At 35.5% G+C, this 18,126-nt stretch overlaps 1 protein-coding gene across 6 annotated transcripts in view; it reads right to left on the bottom strand.

The window, feature by feature from the left end:
- Nucleotides 1–18,126, bottom strand: part of ASH1L (ASH1 like histone lysine methyltransferase) — a 201,023-nt gene that overhangs the window by 82,054 nt on the left and 100,843 nt on the right. For 5 of the 6 annotated variants that reach the window (XM_043454370.1, XM_043454369.1, XM_043454361.1 and 2 more), the window contains one exon: nt 11,838–12,017. The exons of the other annotated variant lie outside the window; for it this stretch is intronic. In XM_043454370.1, the coding sequence (XP_043310305.1) occupies nt 11,838–12,017 (180 nt within the window). The remainder of the gene's footprint in view (nt 1–11,837; nt 12,018–18,126) is intronic. 6 annotated transcript variants of the gene reach the window in all.

Genomic DNA, 18,126 nt, shown 5'->3' with positions numbered 1-18,126 from the left:
GTGCTGAAGAAATGACAGAGTTAGAAAATTACCAGGTAGCAACTAAAAATGTACTCAGCAGTTTAGGCAATGATCATAACGGATGCTAAAATATTAGATTTAAAAAAAAAAAAAAAAGACTGCTAGAGAACAAGTCACAGCTTTAAATATCACCCATGGTTTACTTACTAATTTACAATAATAAAAATGTATCTTTATGTTGGAGAGATCTGGTGGATACCACCTTAACCAAATGATCCAATATGGCATCACTAAAAATGTCACATATGTAATATTCACATCAAGATTTAACCTAAATCTAATTATGAAGAAATAATTTAAAAATTGCGGAATGTAGCACATTCTATAAAATAAGCTTAAGTTCCTCAAAAAGCATCAACTACATAAAAAACAAAAGGTGGGGAACATTCTAGAATAAAATAATAGACATAGCCAATCTCATGTAACAAATGTTAACTGTTTGGATTCTAGATTAAAAGAAAACAGAATAAACTGAAATAAAAGACTTTTAGGACAACTGGGAAAATATAAATGTGGTTTGTATATTAATGATATTACTGATATATTGTTTATTTTCTAAGATATGATAATGGTATTGTGATCAGTTAGGAAAGTATCCTAGTTGAAGGGGTTAATTGCTAAAATGCAGAGGGCTGAATGTCTGCAACTTACTTTCAAAATTTTCAAGGGACAAAAATTTTTTCCTCTGCAAAAATGTGTATGTGTGTATAGACAGACATAAAGCAAATGTGGCAAAATGTCGATAAATTTGGGTAAGGTATACAGGTGTTAGTTTTGCCAGAGATTTGAGTATTTTCAAAACAAACAAAAACCATTGTGAGGGGGAAAAGAAAACCCCAACAGATTAACCTGGGAAGATAGTATCACTGCATGCAAGATTTACTGATCGAGGTCTTAAGGGAGGTTAATTAGGTAATTTCTAAGATATGCTCAGGTTGGAAAATGCTAATATTGTGTTTTTACAAAGAAAGAAATAACTACATGTGTATTAAGTATTTTTAAAAAGTATTACTTCACTTTCCAAATTTCTAGTTTACAATACTATCATTGCTATAGCAATGATGATGTACTTTGTAATTTCTACACTTTAAGACATGTTAATTTCCAACTTTCATCACAAAATTGTGTTTTCCTATCTCTTCCATGAATTCTGATGGCATTTAGAGCTTGAGACACACATTTCCTAAGGGAAGGCTAAATAATTTTCCAGTCTAAAGAACAGATTGGAGGAATATCTCACAAGTTGAGGTAATGGATTTCCTGCAAAGTTTTCCTGGTAAAATACATATAACGTAAAATTTCCCATTTTAACAAATCTTAAGTGTATAGCTCAGTGGTATTAAGTACATTCACAGTTATACTTTATACAACCATCACTGTTATCTATCGAGAGAACACTCCATCTTGTAAGACTGAATCTATGTACCCACTGAACACTACCTGCCACCAGCCCCTGGTAACCACCATTCTCCATTCTGTTTCCATGCATTTGACTAGTCTAGGTACCTGTCGTAAGTGGAAAGACAGGTACCTAGAGTAGTCAAATGTGACTGGCTCTTCACCTGAAAGAATACTTTTAAAATTCATCCATATTGTAGGAGGTGTCAAAATTCCTTCTTTTTTTAAGGCTACATAATATTCCATTGTATGAATGGGATATAATTTTTGAAGTATCTTAAATCTTAGTTTTTATTAGAGTATAGTAAATCATGTTATTAGAAGTCCATCAGGAATGTATTATCACTAGAGGGAGCTAGAACAACAGCTGTTGCCTATTCAATGCCAGAAACAAACATATTTGCACATAACGAGGTGGCTCAAGAGGTAAAGAATCCATCTGCCAATGCAAGATATACAGGAGATTCGAGGTCAATCCCTGGGGTGGGAAGAACCCCTAGAGGAGGAAATGGCAACCAACTCCAGTATTCTTGCCTAGGAAATTCCATGGACAGAGGAGCCTGATGGCTTCAGTCCATGGGATTGCAAAGAGTTGGGACACGACTGAGCACGTAAACACATGCAAGCTTCTATAAAAAACAGGACAGGATATAAATGTGGTTATGGACTCCATTCCAATGCTTCTCCATTTCTAAGTGGCAGACTGAACTTTCATAAATCATGATAATTCCTGAGACTAAACAGTGATGATCTGGTATGTTTTACCCTACATTAGGAGCTAAATCACATGTGGAGAGTTCTTTATCAGCTCTGTTAATGCAATCTTTATTTATTATTAGTATTCTCATCATAAAATGACTTTTGGGGGTCTTCTCTGGTGGTACAGTGGTTAAGAAACTGCCTGCCAATGCAGGAGACATGAGTTCAATTCCTGCTCTGGAAAGACCCCATGTCCCAGGGAGCAATGCAGCCTGTGCGCCACTGCTGTGTGCTCCAGACTGTACTGTGTGCAAAACTACTGTGCGCTCCACAGCAGCCTGTGTGCTCCAGAGCCATGCTCTGCAGCAGAGCCTGAGCACTGCAACCAAGAGTAGCCCCTGACTAGAGAAAGTCCACACGCAGCAACGAAGACCCAGTGCAGCCAAAGGAAAAAAAAAAGACTCTGAGGACGTCCCTGATGGTGCAGTGGTTAAGACTCTGCACTTCCAATGCAGGGGCACAAGTTCAATCCCTGGTGGGGAAACTAAGATACCACATGTCGTGGTGCAAAAAAAAAAAAAAAAAGATTTTTCCTAGGACAAAAGAAGCTAGAGGCTCTTCTTATAGTTTAATCATGATGGGTGACTGCAGAGAAAGAGAGTATAGAAAATAGGATTTAAAAGATAAATCCATAAAAAATAATTATATATGTGTTTTAGGGTACAAAATGAATAAAGATGTAATCTGTAATGTCAATAATATAAAATGAGGCATAGAGCTTTTTATAGGAATAGAATTTTTGCATGTGACTGAAGTTAAGTTGGTATCAATTCAAATTACAAATTTATATCTTTAGGAAGTTATATGTAATCTCCATGGTAACCAAGACAAAATAGCGATAAGTGAAGTGTTAGTCGCTCAGTCGTGTACGACTCTTTGAGACCTCATGGACTCACCAGGCTCCTCTGTCCATGGAATTCTCCAGGCAAGAATACTGGCGTCGGTTGCCATTCCCTTCTCCAGGGGGTCTTGTCAACTCAGGGACTGAACCTGGGTTACCTGCATTACAGGCAGATTCTTTACCATCTGAGCCACCAGGGAAGCCCAAAACAGCTACAGAATATACACAAAACAGACTGAGAAGGGAGTCAAACAGGTAACTACAAGATCAGCTAAGTACAAAAGAAGGCAGTAATGGAGGAAATGAGGGACAAAAAGCTGTAAGACATATGGAAAACAAATAAAATGACAAGCATAAATCTTTCTTTATTAGTAACTACTTTAAATGTAAATAGATGAGACTTTCCAATCAAAGGTACAGAGGAACAAAATGAATAGAAAGCATGATCCAACTACATACATGCTATATATAAGAGATTCACTTTAGATCCAAAGATAGGAACAAAAAATAAAAGAGAAGTAAAAAAACGTTACCAAGGACAATGAAGAACATTAAATATTGACAAGAGAGCCCATTCACCATGAAGCTATAACAATTATATATTAAAAAAATCCACCAAACACCAGAGGATCCAAAATATATGAAGGAAACATGGACAGAATTTGAGAGAAATGGACACCTGTACAATAACAGTTGGCAAATTTCAACTTATCAATTTCAATAAATATTAGAACAACCACATATAAGACCAATAAATATTAGAACAACATTATAAACCAACAGGATCTAACGGAAACAGAAACAACATTCCACCTAACAACAAAAGATTACATAGTTTTCTCAAGTGCACACTGAAGATTCTTCAGGAAGACCATGTTAGGTTACAAAAGAACTCAATAAATCAAAAATTATTAAAACCATACAGAATATCTTTTCTGATCACAAAGGAATGAAACTAGTATGAAATAAAACTGAAAAATTCACTTACATGAGAAACTAAACAACACACTTGTAAGCACTGGATCAAATAAAAAAATCAAAAGGGAAATTGGAAAACACTTTGAAATGAATGAAAACAAAAACAGGACAAAACAAAACTTATGTGGTGCAGAAAAAGCAGTGCTAAGAGGAAAATTTATATGTGAAAACAAATTAACAGAGTAGAAAGATTGCAAATCAGTAAATTAACTGTATGATGAACACTCAATGGTGCAATACAGCCACTGTGGAAAAGTTTGGTGGTTCTTTAAAAAGCTAAATATAAAATCACCATATGATCTAGCAATTTTACCCCTAAGTTTATACATGAAGGACTGAAAACAGGAATCTGAACAGATAAACGTATGCCAGTGTTCACTGCAACATTGTTCACGACAGCCAAAAGATAGAAATAACCAAAGTGTTCACCAACAGATGAATAAACAAAATGTGGTATGTATGTATAATGGAGTATTATTACTCAGCCATAAAAAGGAATGAAGTTCTGATATATGCTATGACATAAATGAAAGTTAGAGACATTATGTTAAATAAAATAACCCAGACCCAAAAGCACAAATATTGTGTATGTTTCCACTAACATGGGCCATCCAGATGAGGCAAATTATAGAGACTGAAAGTACATGAGACATTATGATGGGCTGAGGAGAGTTTTAGTAGGAGTGGAAGTTTTTGTTTAACTATTAAAGAGTTTCTATTTAGGGTAATGAAAAAATTTTGAAAATAGTGGTTATGTTACACAACACCGTGAATGAATGCCACTGAAATATAACCTTAAGAATGGCTAAAATGACACGTTTTGTAAGTATTTCAGATTTAAAAAAATTAATAATGTAATATACCAAAAACTGATGACTTGTACCATTGAAATAGGCTAACTGTATACGTGAATTATATCTCAGTAAAATTGTTTACTTAAAAAAAAGAGGATAGAAAACATCCTCTAGGAGATATGAAACAACTGTTTGGAAGAGTGAGATGCAGAAGAAACAGCTAAGATTTACTCTTGAGTGTCTACTGTATACCAGTCATTTTGCATATATCATCACACTTAAGTACTCCACAGAATCTTTTGGACGGAGTGCTCCTGTGGCTCCTGCACTGGCAGGCGGATTCTTTACCACTGAGCCATCTGGGAAACCATACTAGTATTCATATTTTAGAAATAAAACAATTCAGTTTGAGATGATAAAAAAGTTCTGCAGGTAGACAGTGGTGATGTTTGCATAACAAGATAATGCACTTAATGGTAGTGAATGGTGCACTTAAAATGATTAAAATAGTAAATTTTATGACATGTATACTTAACCACAATACAGTTAATTAAAAATCTAAAACATGAAGCTACTTTTGTTTTAAAAACTTTCACTTGGAACATTTCCTGATTATGATTTTTTTTTCGCTTTGATACCCGAAGCAAAGGCGTCTTCAAAAGCCAAGATAAACTAAAAAGCTTCTGCACAGCACAGGAAGCCGCAAGCTAGACTAAAAGCCACGCTATTTAACGGTAGGAAATATTTGCAAATTATATCTGATAAGGGGTTAGTACACAAAGTTTATAAAGGACTCACAACTCAAGAGCAAAAACAAATAAACAATCTTATTTAAAAATGGGCAGATGATCTGAATAGACATTTTTCCAAAGAAGACATACAGAAGACCAATAGGTACATTAAAGTATATTCACTAGCTGGGAAATGCGAATCAAAACAATAATGAGCTATCACCTTCAAACTGTCAGGATGGTTATTATCAAAAAGACAAAGAAAAGGGAATCCTTGCGCACTGCTGGTAGGAATGTAAACTGGCACAGCCACTATGGAAAGCAGTAAGGATGTTCTTCAAAAAATTAATTCTAGAACTACCAATGACCTAACAATTCTACTTCTGGGTATTAATCCGAAGCAAGCAAAAAAAACTATCTTGAAAAGATCACCTGTACTTTCATGTTCACTACAATGTTATTTAGAACAGCCAAGATAAGGAAACAACCTAAATGTCTCCTGAGAGATGAATGTGAGAGATATATATATATACACACACACAAATAAATAATGGACTATTATTCAGTCTGCAAGGATATTAAACCAGTCAACCCTAAAATAAATCAATCCTGAATATTCATTGGAAGGACAGTTGCTGAAGCTGAAGATCCAATACTTTGGCTACCTGATGTGAAGAACTGACTCACAGAAAAGACCCTGATGCTGGGAAAGACTGAAGGCAAGAGGAGAAGGGAACGACAGAGGATGAGAGGTTGGATGGCATCACCAACTTGATGGACATGAGTCTGACCAAGCTCTGGGAGTTGGTGATGGACGGGGAAGCCTGGCGTGCTACAGTCCATGGGGTCAAAGAGTCAGACACAACAATGGTGACAGACATTTAACAACACTTATGTGATTATTTTGCAGGTTCACAAATACCTAATCATGTTGTATAGCTGAAGCCAATACAATTTTGTGGTTCAATTATACCTCAACAAACAAACACCCATTATTTTTGCTTTCTTAGTGATTAAGATAAAATCAGATATACTGAAATTTTTACCTTGTTTTGTTAAAAATGATCTGGGGGACTCCAGCAAATCATTTAGCCTTTTATTAGCTTCAGTTTTCTCATCTGTCAAATGAAGGATTAGGTCTAGCTGAAATGAGGGAAGCTGAGTGTGGATGGGGGCAAGCGATATATGGGAATCTTTGTACTCTCTGCTCTATTTTGCATAAAACTGATCTAAAAAAAGTTTATTAATTAACAATAAAAATTCAAAACTATTGCTACTCCACGGCTTCCCAGGTGTCTCAGTGGGTATTTGCCTGCCAATGCAGGAGCCACAGGTTTGATGCCTGGGTTGGGAAGATCCCCTGGAGGAGGAAATGTCAACCCACTCCAGCACTGCTACTTGGAAAATTCCATGGACAGAGGAGCCTGGTGGGCCACAATCCATGAGGCAGTAAAAAAGTCAGACACAACTAAGCACGCAGGCACGCCTTTCTATTGATACTAAATAGGAATGGCGTGAGGTGTGCATTCATCCAGTCTGTACTCCTATTTAAGCTGAATTTAGACCTAGAATGTTCCTAAAGAATTTCAGGGGAAAATGAATCATATTCTGGTATTTAATCCAACCGTAACCATGAGATTATCTGTAACAAGAAACTTTAATCCAGGACTCCTTGAACCTCATTTTCTGAAAAGCAGCATGATTTACTGGTGAAATAAGAGTGGTGGAACCTCTAGGCATTAAAGATCCCAATAATTATTTTGATGATAAATTCTGTAAACTTGAGTTCTTTAACTTTTCTGTGTCAGTTTCTTAAACAGTAGATAGTAACCATCTACTTTACTGTTTCCCACAGATTTAATATGAAAGCATTCTAAAAACTTAAATAATATATCATATATAAAATGGTACCATGCTTTCATTTTATTTCCAAAGATACATATTATTTTGAGGAAATGACAGCTAAGTGTAAACATTATGTATTATACACATAATATAAATATTATAGTCTTTTTTATTATAGTCTTAATATTTAATAAATACATCTATGTTTTACATATATATTAATTCCCATGCAATGTTCTGTAAGCCTGAAAGTTATAGTTATCCTATATCCTATAACAGATTTAGTACTCAAAAGGAGCCTATAAATCAAAGAAAGCATATGAAGGCATATGTTTTATTTTTATAAAACATAGAAGTCACAATTTTTGAGTCAGGATAGTCTTAAGATATGAACTATGTAGTTCAATAGCTTCACTTTATATATCAAGTTTCATTTTTACCATTCCCAGGGAAACTAAGCAGTCTGCCCAAAACATTACGTGACAGTGATTGAACTAAAAGCAGAATCCTCCCCCAACAAAAGAACCAAAAGCTCCCTTTCAAAGTAGTGTTAATGTTTGACATTATGCTATTTTACCATAATGTACGCTCCAAAGTTCACTCTCCAATTCACCTGAAGTATATCTGGTATTTCATATTCTTTAAAATCCCTATTAGATAAAACTTAAATTCCAAAAGTAATACAGCATTTTTACAACTACAAGATATATAAAAGACATATAAAAAATAAGAAGTGAAAACCCCGTAACCCATTCCAAATCCTATAAGCTAGAAGTGTATAGCAGGCACAAAAATATACAAGCTTCTCCTCAAATAAAAATTCCCAGAAGCTGGGAATATGTAGATGTAATTAAGGTTTCTAATCTGTTGACTTTAAGATAGGGAGATTATTCTGGATTATCTGGGTAGGCCCAACTTAATCACAAGAGCTCTTATAAATGGAAGAGGAATATAAATGAGGTAGAGTCAGTGGGGGGAAAAAAAAAAGTGAAAACAGAACCAAGGCTGAAGTGATTCAATGTGAGGACTGAACCTCAATGATCTCAATGTCACTGTTGCTGGTTCTGAAGACAGAAGTGGCCCCAAGCTGAGGAATTCGAGTAGCCTCTTGATTCTGGAAAGGGAAGAGAAAGAATTCTACCCTAGAGCCACTAAAATGAACACAGCTGTGCTAACACCTTGACTTTAGCCTAGAGAGATTCAATTCAGACTTCTAACCTCAGGGACTATAAAATAATTTGACTAGCTTTAAGCAAAGACATTTTTTGGTGCCTATATATGTACATGTACATAGTCATGTTCATGGTAACAGAGGCTCACTTAATCCAAGGAATACTGGCCATACCACTTTCATCCAGTAATATTAATAACATCATCACACACCCAGGAATACAAAACAAAACATTGGGATTATCACTGACTCTAGCCCAGTCCTTTACTCCCTACCAACCAACCAGTGTTTAATTCATTTCAATTTTAATGTCAAAAAATTTCAAGAGTCCACCTTTTCCAACATCTAGCCACTGCTATCACATCAGATCTATCTTGGAAAACCACAGAGTGTAACCTGCTTCCTAATAGTCTTCTTACATCCTAATAGTCTTCTTCCTTCTAATATTTCCTCATGTAATTCATCTTCCATACTGATAGTGTGGTCTTATCTTGATTCAATTCTAATTGACTCACACTCTCCCCTCACAACTTTTTAAAACCAATAATGATTTATACAAAAAAGAATAAACTTGGAAATGTCTTGTCTCATTCTGTGACCAAAAAAACCAAATTTCTCAAGCATGGAGGACTTTTAGGGCAGCAAAACCATTCTGTGCTACTACAATGGTACATACCTGTCATTATACTTTACCAAAACCATAGAATGTACAACATCAAAAGTGAACCCAAATGTCTACTACAAACTTTGAGTGATACTGTGTCAATAGAAGTTCATTGACTGTCATGTCATAAAGGTACCACTGTGGTGTAGGATGTCCATTGTGGGGATGCTGTGCATGCATAAGGATAGGGGATAAATGCAATATCTCTGTACTTTCCAACAATTCTGTTGTGAACCTAAAACTGTTCTAAATAATTGTTTATTTTTTTCAAAACAAATAACCTACATCCTAACTGCTACCAATAAAAAACAGCCAGCCTACAAGAATATACTGGCTTTGTAGCTTTTAAGAATGCACACATGTATTATTGGATCAATGTTTTAAAAAAAAATCCAAAATAAACCATTTTCTTACTATTTATTTCTATGAGGTGAAGAACTAGTTCTAACATAAACAAGGTCCTTTCCAGAGTGAGAAACTTTTGCCTGACTAGAGACATTTTAAAACACTGATGTAGTTGATGATACTGGTCTTTTGAGGCATAGACTGATTTTATTATTAATCTCCCATTTTTCAGAATTTAATCCAGGAAAAGCACATTAGTAAAAAAGTACAACTTAAATTTTAGCAAAAAATTTCACACATATCTGCTTTTCTGTTCAGCAAAAACACTGCTTTAAAGCCATAACTGTGTAAAATCTTCCCAAAATATATTTTCATTTTCTTATTTGTAAGGACAGAACGCTAATTTTTTTTCTGCACTGTCATCTGAAACAATGACCATTACTTCTTGGCCTTCCCTGCGGCTGAAGTGTGGTTACATGTCTATATTTTGGTCAGTAACTATAAGGTTTTGAAGTTTCCTTTCTTAGATTAGCTGCTATATCGAATTACCAATAGATTTGCTGGTCTAAATAACAAAATGTTATCTCCACTGTTCTGGAGGATGGGAAGTCCAAGATCAGGGTTCAGTTCTAAGTGAGGGCCTTCTTCTGTGGCTTGCAGATACTGCTTTCTTGTTGTACTCTCACATGGTAGAGAAAGAAATCATCTCTCTCAATGTTCTCTTTATAAGGGTGTTAAATCTCATTCAGGAGGGCTCCACCACATGATCTGATTACTTCCCAAAGCCCCCATCTCCAAATATCCCCACACTAGGGATTAGGGATTCAATATATGAAATTTGAGGCAGACACATTCAGTTCACAATGCTTCCTTACAAAGAAGGTACATGTTTTTTACTCCCTTTCCTCTTTTATACTTTCTTCAATGAAGACTTTATGATAGTTATCCTGGAACAAAATGTAACCATAGGAACGCAAGCTTCGTGCTGAAATGGAAGAACAGAATAAAAGGAGTCTAGGTCCCTGAAGATACTGTGAAGATAGCATGTTAACTCTGAACTGTGTACTTCACAACTTCTTATAAACTAAAGGAAAAGAAATGTTTATCTTTAAAAAGTCTTGATTGATTATGAGGATTTCCTATCATTGGCTGCTAAAACTAAGCTTAACTAATAAAACATTTTCACAACACAAGCAGCAGAAATGGACTCAAAGAGTTTATGTGATATCTATCTTGATGACAAATTAATGAAAGGTCATTTCAATGCAAAATAAAGCGCTGTAGTTTACATGTTGATCACTTTAACAACATCAAGTCAGATGTATGTCTAAAACATAACCGTTCCTCTTTCAGTTTCATTCCTTTCTTGACTAAATTCAGACTTCATGACCTTTGACAATTACTGTCAATTTCTGCCATTAGTAACTCCCTCATTCATTTTTCCACTCTGTAGCCAGAGTTATCTTAAAACACAAAGTTGCACTTTTCACTTCCTTTTTTAAAAAACAGCATTTTAAATTCCATATAGCTCAGTGGGATAAATATCTTGAGTCAGTAAAGTCCATGGTTTTGTGGTCCCTATCTCACAATGCTTACTTTCCACACCACTACATTTCAGAAAAAGTGAACTTCTGAGTTGTTCTAATATATGAAAAATTTCTGAATCCTAGTATGTGCCTTGGTACATGATATTCTATCTAACTGGAATGCCCTATTCCATCTTGCAGACTACTGTTGAACCTCCAAAACCAAACTCTGCTATCTATACCCCTGTGAACCACTTCTTACTCAATGATATAGTTAGTTGATAGCTCTTTGGGTTTTTAAAAATTCTCAATCAGAGGACTTATTAAGCTGTACTTTCCCAAGGGAATATGAAATTCTTAAAAGTAAGGAGTATTTTACTCCTCTGGCAAATAGTTTGGAACACAGAAAGCATTTAACAAGTGAGGAATCAAATGAGGAATGAGTGTAAAAAATCATCAAGATTATTTTTAGATACATGCTCTCTTTCTTATTTTCAGTTAACAAAAAAGGCACCATTAGAATCCAAACTATAGAAATATAATCTAGAAAGGCAGAGAGAAGATAAAAGATCAGGGAAAATAATTAGCCCCCCAAAACATATCATGAGTACAGTGAACACTGAGGTACTTGTGATGAGATTTGTATTTGTGTATATTACATTTGTATTGGGTTTTTTTTTTCCCTTGATATTCAAAGTATTATTTAAAACATGGAAGAATAACAGGTCTTCAAAGGATGTCGACTGACAGGTACCACTACTTACTCTGTAGTTTTGTAAACATCAGAATACAGCCCTGCTTTCTGATACTTCTTCTTTGGGGGACGTGGGGCCTTCTTCTCTCTTGGGATGAGAGAAAGCACAGGCTGCAAGGTACTTTCAGGTTCGGGAGGTTTGGCTGGGGTTTCAGGAGGACTGGGAATCTCAACTGCTGCTTCAGTAAAGCTAGAAAGAGAAGTTTAAAGATAATTTTATGGTGAATTTTTTTCCCCCCTACAAATGATTATCTATTTAAAAAAACATCACAGCAATTAAAAAAAAAGAGAGAGAGATGGGGACTTTCTCATCTGGTCATGGTGGAGTAACAGATACCAGATTTGTCCTCCTGATAGAAACTAATGGAAACACAGCAAACTACTATAAACCTGGAGAAAGTTTATGAAACAATTATCAGACATTGTACTGCAGCACTGTGATTACTGAGAAAATTGGAAAAAAAAAAAAATAGAAAGAGATAATCTGCCTTTATAAGAACAACTGAGGTGGAGAGAGTAGACCCAAAGCAGAGAATGGCCAATTTAATGAGCTGAAAAGAGAGATCAGACTATGGAGGGGTTGAGATAGTTAGAATTCATGAGGCAGAGTACTGGAGTGAAGAGAGTAAAGGAGAAAAACAACTTTAGAAATCTGTGTGAGGGTCTTCTTTAGTACACTATCTATCAGTACTAGGTTTGTATATGTGCAAGGTGAAATTCCATAAGGCTGGACAAAGAACCACCAGAGCATTACAACCCAAACAATTTCCAGAGCTCACACATGGTGACAGATACTCAGAACCCACTAGGGAGAGTGAAAGACACTGCCCAACACTGTGGGCATTCAATAGAGATCCCAGAAGGTAACATTATCCATCTTTATATGACAACTATCTCTGGAGTAAAAGCCAGTCCTAATAAAGCTTAAAAATTATCTTCAAAAGAATCCAAACCTATCCACAAGTAATTTAACTGACTACCAAAATAAAATCAAACCTATAAAAAAGAGCAAAAACAGACACACAATAATGTGACATTTATAATACTAAAAAATTCAAAATGAAAAAATAAAAAAGCAATGACCAAAATATTCTAAATTTGATAAAAAGAGCCCAAAGTTCCAAGAAGTTAAACAAACCATAAGCAATATAAGCTAAAACAAGTATGCCATATCATAATAAACTTGTTGGAAAATATTGACAAAGAAAATAAAAGGAGTAAGAGAAAAAATGCACAATCTATATACAGGAGGACAAAAATAAGAATGAATGCAGATTTCATGTCTCAAATGATGCAAGCTAGAAGGCAATGAAAAAACATCTATAATTGCTAAAAGGAGGGGAAGGGTGGGGCCTGTCAAAAGAGAATTTTAAATCAATCAAAACACCTTTAAAAATTAAGGTGAATACAGAACGAGACAAGGATGAAATAGACACTTCTACCTATCCTCCCATTAAGCAAAACTAAAATCCTTGGAAATTATATTTATAAAATAAACATAAGCATACAGACTGGCTGGGCCCCTTGGGACCAAAACAATGACACATCAGGGAATTTTCTAGATTTCCTTTTTGCCACTCACTTAATAGTGCAAGGCTGAATACAGTTTCCACAATATAAAGGGTAGGACAAATGTCTGCTCTCATCACTTAAATATAACATCAGAGTGTAAGGTCCTAGATGATGAAAATGGACAATAAAAGAAAAACATTTATGAGTCCTCCAACACTGTTCTTTTCTTTAAGATTGTTTTGGCTATTTGGACTCCCTTGAGATTCCTCATGAATTTTAGGATGGATTTTTCTATTTCACACAAAACATCATTGGGATTTTGACAGAGACTGCAATGAATCTGTAGATCATTTTGGGTAGCACTGATATCTTAAGTCTTTCAACCCCCAAACACAGGCTGACTTTTCTTTTTCTTGCCTAACTGCTCTGGTTAGGAATTTCAACACAATGTCGAATTGAAGTGGGCCTCCTTTCTTTGGGGGCTTCCCACATAGCTCAGTCGGTAAAGAATCCACTTGCAATGCAGGAGACCCCAGTTCCATTCCTGAGTTGAGAAGATTTGCTGGAGAAGGGATAGGCTACCCACTCCAGTATTCTTGGGCTTCCCTTGTGGCTCAGCTGGTAAAGAAGCTGCCTGCAATGCAGGAGACCTGGGTTTGATCCCTGGGTTGCAAAGATCCCCTGGAGAAGGGAAAGGCTACCTACTCCACTATTCCGGCCTGGAGAATTCCATGGACTGTATAGTCCATGCAGTCGCAAAGAGTCGGACACGACTGAGCAACTTTCACTTCACTTCTTTTCCTAGTTATTAATAACAATGGAAAAGCTGTGTCTTTTACCACTGAGGTTGTCAGCTTTGGGTTTTTTACATACAGCTTTTATTAGGTTGAGGTAGTTTCTTTTTATTCCTAGATTTCTAGGTTATAATCATGAACATGTTAGATTTTTATAGAAAAATTTTCTGCGTTTACTGATATGACCATGTGATGTTTCTTCTTTACTCATTAATGTAATGAATCACATTAATTGATTTTTGAATGTCAAACAAGTTTTATATACCTGGGAGAAATCTCACTTGGTCATGAGACAGATGGACAGATTTCATATTTTATTGTTTATGTTTTCCTATTCTCCTTATATTCCAATACTTCGGCCACCTGATGCAGAGAGTTGACTGATTTGAAAAGACCCTGATGCTGGGAAAGATTGAGGGCAGGAGAAGAAGGGGACAACAGAGGATGAGATGGTTGGATGGCATCACCGACACAATGAACATGGGTTTGGGTGGACTCCAGGAGTTGGTGATGGACAGGGAGGCCTGGCATGCTGCGGTTTATGGGGTCACAAAGAGTCGGACACGACTGAGCGACTGAACTGAACTGAACTGATTCTCTTTATCAGACAGATTCATTTTTACTTCTTTCATCTTACCTTATGCTTCTTCTTTCTTCATTCAAAAATGTTATCTGCTTTCCTGCTTACATGTGTCTATATATATTCTACATAGATAAATTCTTCAAGTGCCATGTTTTCCCAAGTTCTATCTATAGACCAAATATATCAGAATCACCTTGGGGGCTTATGATGGAAATGAAAATACAAATAGAATTTTTAAAATTCTTATTAAGGAGTTCTAGGATGGACATCTAACCTAACTGGTCCATAATACCCTATACTGGGCACTCTCATTACAAATGAGTGTCCTTCTCATCCCACGAGGGCTTTGACAACTTAGGTTGGGATGATTTTCTCTTTCCCTCATCCCATAACCCGTCTTCACATCATTAAGGCTCCAACATCCAGCTCAGGATCATCATGGTTTCCACATCCCAGATGGATACTTACTTAATGGCCTTAAGATTGAATTCTTCAGGAAAGAAAAGAGAAAGAAGACAGGTAAGGTATTTGAAAATATGGCTTTATGGGAATTCCCTAGCAGTCCAGTGGTTATGACTTGGCACTGAGGCTCCCTTGGTCTGGTCAAGGTTTAATCCTTGATGGGGAAACTAAGATCACATAAGCTGCATGGCATAGCCAAAAAATAAAAATAAAATAAAATAAAAAAAGGTTTTATGATATATTTATCTACAGTAACACAATATGTTGTTTATTTTTCATGGGTTTTTATGCTTTATAAAAACAGTATCAGTTAGTATATAATTTTTAGGGTCTTGTTTCACTTAAACTCTTGTTTCTAAGATCATTTATTATCATTACATTTCAGTTATAATTCATTAATTTTTATTACCATATCATAGTCCATTGCATGAAAAACTACTATATACTTACTCCTTTTCCTGTTAACCTGGGATATTTCCAGTTTCTATATATTATAATAAATCTTGCTACACCTTTACAAAAAATGCTTTCTGGTGATAGCTGGGCAAGAGTTTTTCTAAGTTATTTAAAAGGTAATTGCTAGATTATACTGGGTTGATTTGAAACATTCTTTTGGTTACTTATTCTGGATACCAAAACTTATAAATTGTGTTATAAATTTCCTCTCCAAGTTGGTAGAAAGTATTCATATGTTAACGTGGATGATGTCTGATAAATTCTTAATTTTAATATAATACAGTATTATAAGTATTTACCTGTATGCTTACTGCTTTTGACATCTTGTTTATAAAATCCTTTCAAACAAAGAAGGTCATGAAGTTTTCCTCATTCTGTATTAACTTTTAAAATTAGAAGGTTTACTTTTTATGCTATGTATTTATTTAACCAACTGGGAACTGATTTTTATACATGGATCAAGACAAAACCCAGGATTTCCCTGGTGGTCCAGCTGTTGACAATCTGCCTGCCAATGCAGGGGACACGGGTTCAGTCTCTGATCCAGGAAGATTCCACACGCACCAGGACAACCTAAGTCCATGCAGCACAACTACTGAGCACGAGGTCTGGAGCCCACATGCTGCAACTACTGAGTCCACACACTACAACTACTGAAGCTTGCACGCCCTAGAGCCTGTGCTCTGTAACAAGAGAAGCCAATGGAATAAGAAGCCTTCACACTCCAACTAAAGAGTAGCTGCCACTCATCGCAGCTAGAGAAAACCCATGTGCAGCAACAGCCAAAATTAAACAATTAACTTAAAAAAAAAAAAGGCAGAATCCAATTTCATTCCCATTCTTATGCAATGTAATATTTGGAAGCACACAACACTATCAAGCAACTATACTCCAATAAAAAAGTATAAATAATAAAAATAAAAACTTTGGGGGCACCATTTATTGAATATTGTTTTCTTTCTTTATTGATATGTAGGGTTACCTCTGTCATATGAACAAGCTTGCATGTGTGGATCTTGTTTCTCTTACCTAGTTCTATACCCAGTTATATGCTAGTTCAACACTGTTGTTTAGTCGCTAAGCTGTGTCCCGACTCTTTGTGACCCCACGGGTATAGCCCCCCCAGGCTCCTCTGTCCATGGGATTTCCCAGTCAAGAATATTGGAGTGGGTTGCCATTTCCTTCTCCAGTGGATCTTCTCAACTCAAAGAACTGAAACTGAGTTACCTGCATCTCCTGCTTTGCAGGCAGATTCTTTACCACTGAGCAACCAGAGATGCCCCTGGCTCAATAAACCATAGCTTAAAATCGATAAGTCTTAGGGCAAATCAGGTGTTTTACTTCACTCCTAGGTATATACCCTAGAGAAATTAGTATCCTATCCAGCAGTGAACATTAGAGGAATGTTAAGAGTAATAGTTTTGGATAATAGTGCCAAGCTGAAAATAACCCAACAGTGAAACAGAAAACTCTACATTTTGCAGCAACATGGATAGATCTAGAGATTATCATACTCAATGAAGTAAGTCATAAAGAGAAAGACAAATACCATATGATATCACTTATACATGGACTCTAAAATATGACACAGATGAACCTATCTATGAAATAGAAAAATTCACAGCATAGAGAACAGATTTGTGGTTGCCAAGAGGGAGGAAGGATGGAAAAGGGAAGGATTGGGAGTCTGGGATTAGCAACTGCAAACTAATATATATAGGATGGATTAATAACAAGGTCCTACTGTATACCACAGGGAACTATATTCAATATCCTGTGATAAAACAATACAGAAAAGAAAACGAGAAAGAATATATACATAAATATACCCACACACATATATGCATAACTGAGTCACTCTGCTGTGCAGCAGAAGTTGATGGATCACCTATATTTTAATAATTTACAGAAAACCTATATTATACACAAACAATGGATAACACATAACAACAAAAAAGAGGTAACTACAGCTACATGCAAAAACAGAGATGGTTTTACATTTATATGTTAAGCAAAAAAGGAATGGCACAAAAGCATATATTCTATGTAATTCCATTTCAGTGAAGTTCAGGAAGGATAAACTAAACTATCAATGTATTGTCTAGCATTGAATACTTAAATGGTATAAAAAAAGGTATAAATCAGAAGACTGATTATAGCTACTGGCAAGGAAGTGGTGTATGACTGGGAAAGAACATGGAATATTACCAATGCTCTTTCTATACATTCACCCATTCTATATCTAAAACTGAGTTTTGTAATTTTCTAGGCATAAAGTTCTTATAGTAGTCATATTTTAATCTCTCACATATAGTTTAACTCCTTTTTAGTTCCTAATTTTATTATTCCCTTTTTTTCTTATTGATCAACCTTATCAGAAGTTTATATATTTTATTAATTATCATTAGTATTACTAATGTTGGTCTTCAGGGATTCTCTCTACTATAACTTAGTATTATTTTGTTAATTTAATGTATATGTTTTATCTCTGT

This window comes from Cervus canadensis, chromosome 2, assembly GCF_019320065.1.
Source record: "Cervus canadensis isolate Bull #8, Minnesota chromosome 2, ASM1932006v1, whole genome shotgun sequence".
Lineage (NCBI taxonomy): Eukaryota > Metazoa > Chordata > Mammalia > Artiodactyla > Cervidae > Cervus > Cervus canadensis.
Note: the sequence above shows the minus strand (reverse complement) of the source record. Positions and strands in the feature narration are given on the sequence as shown.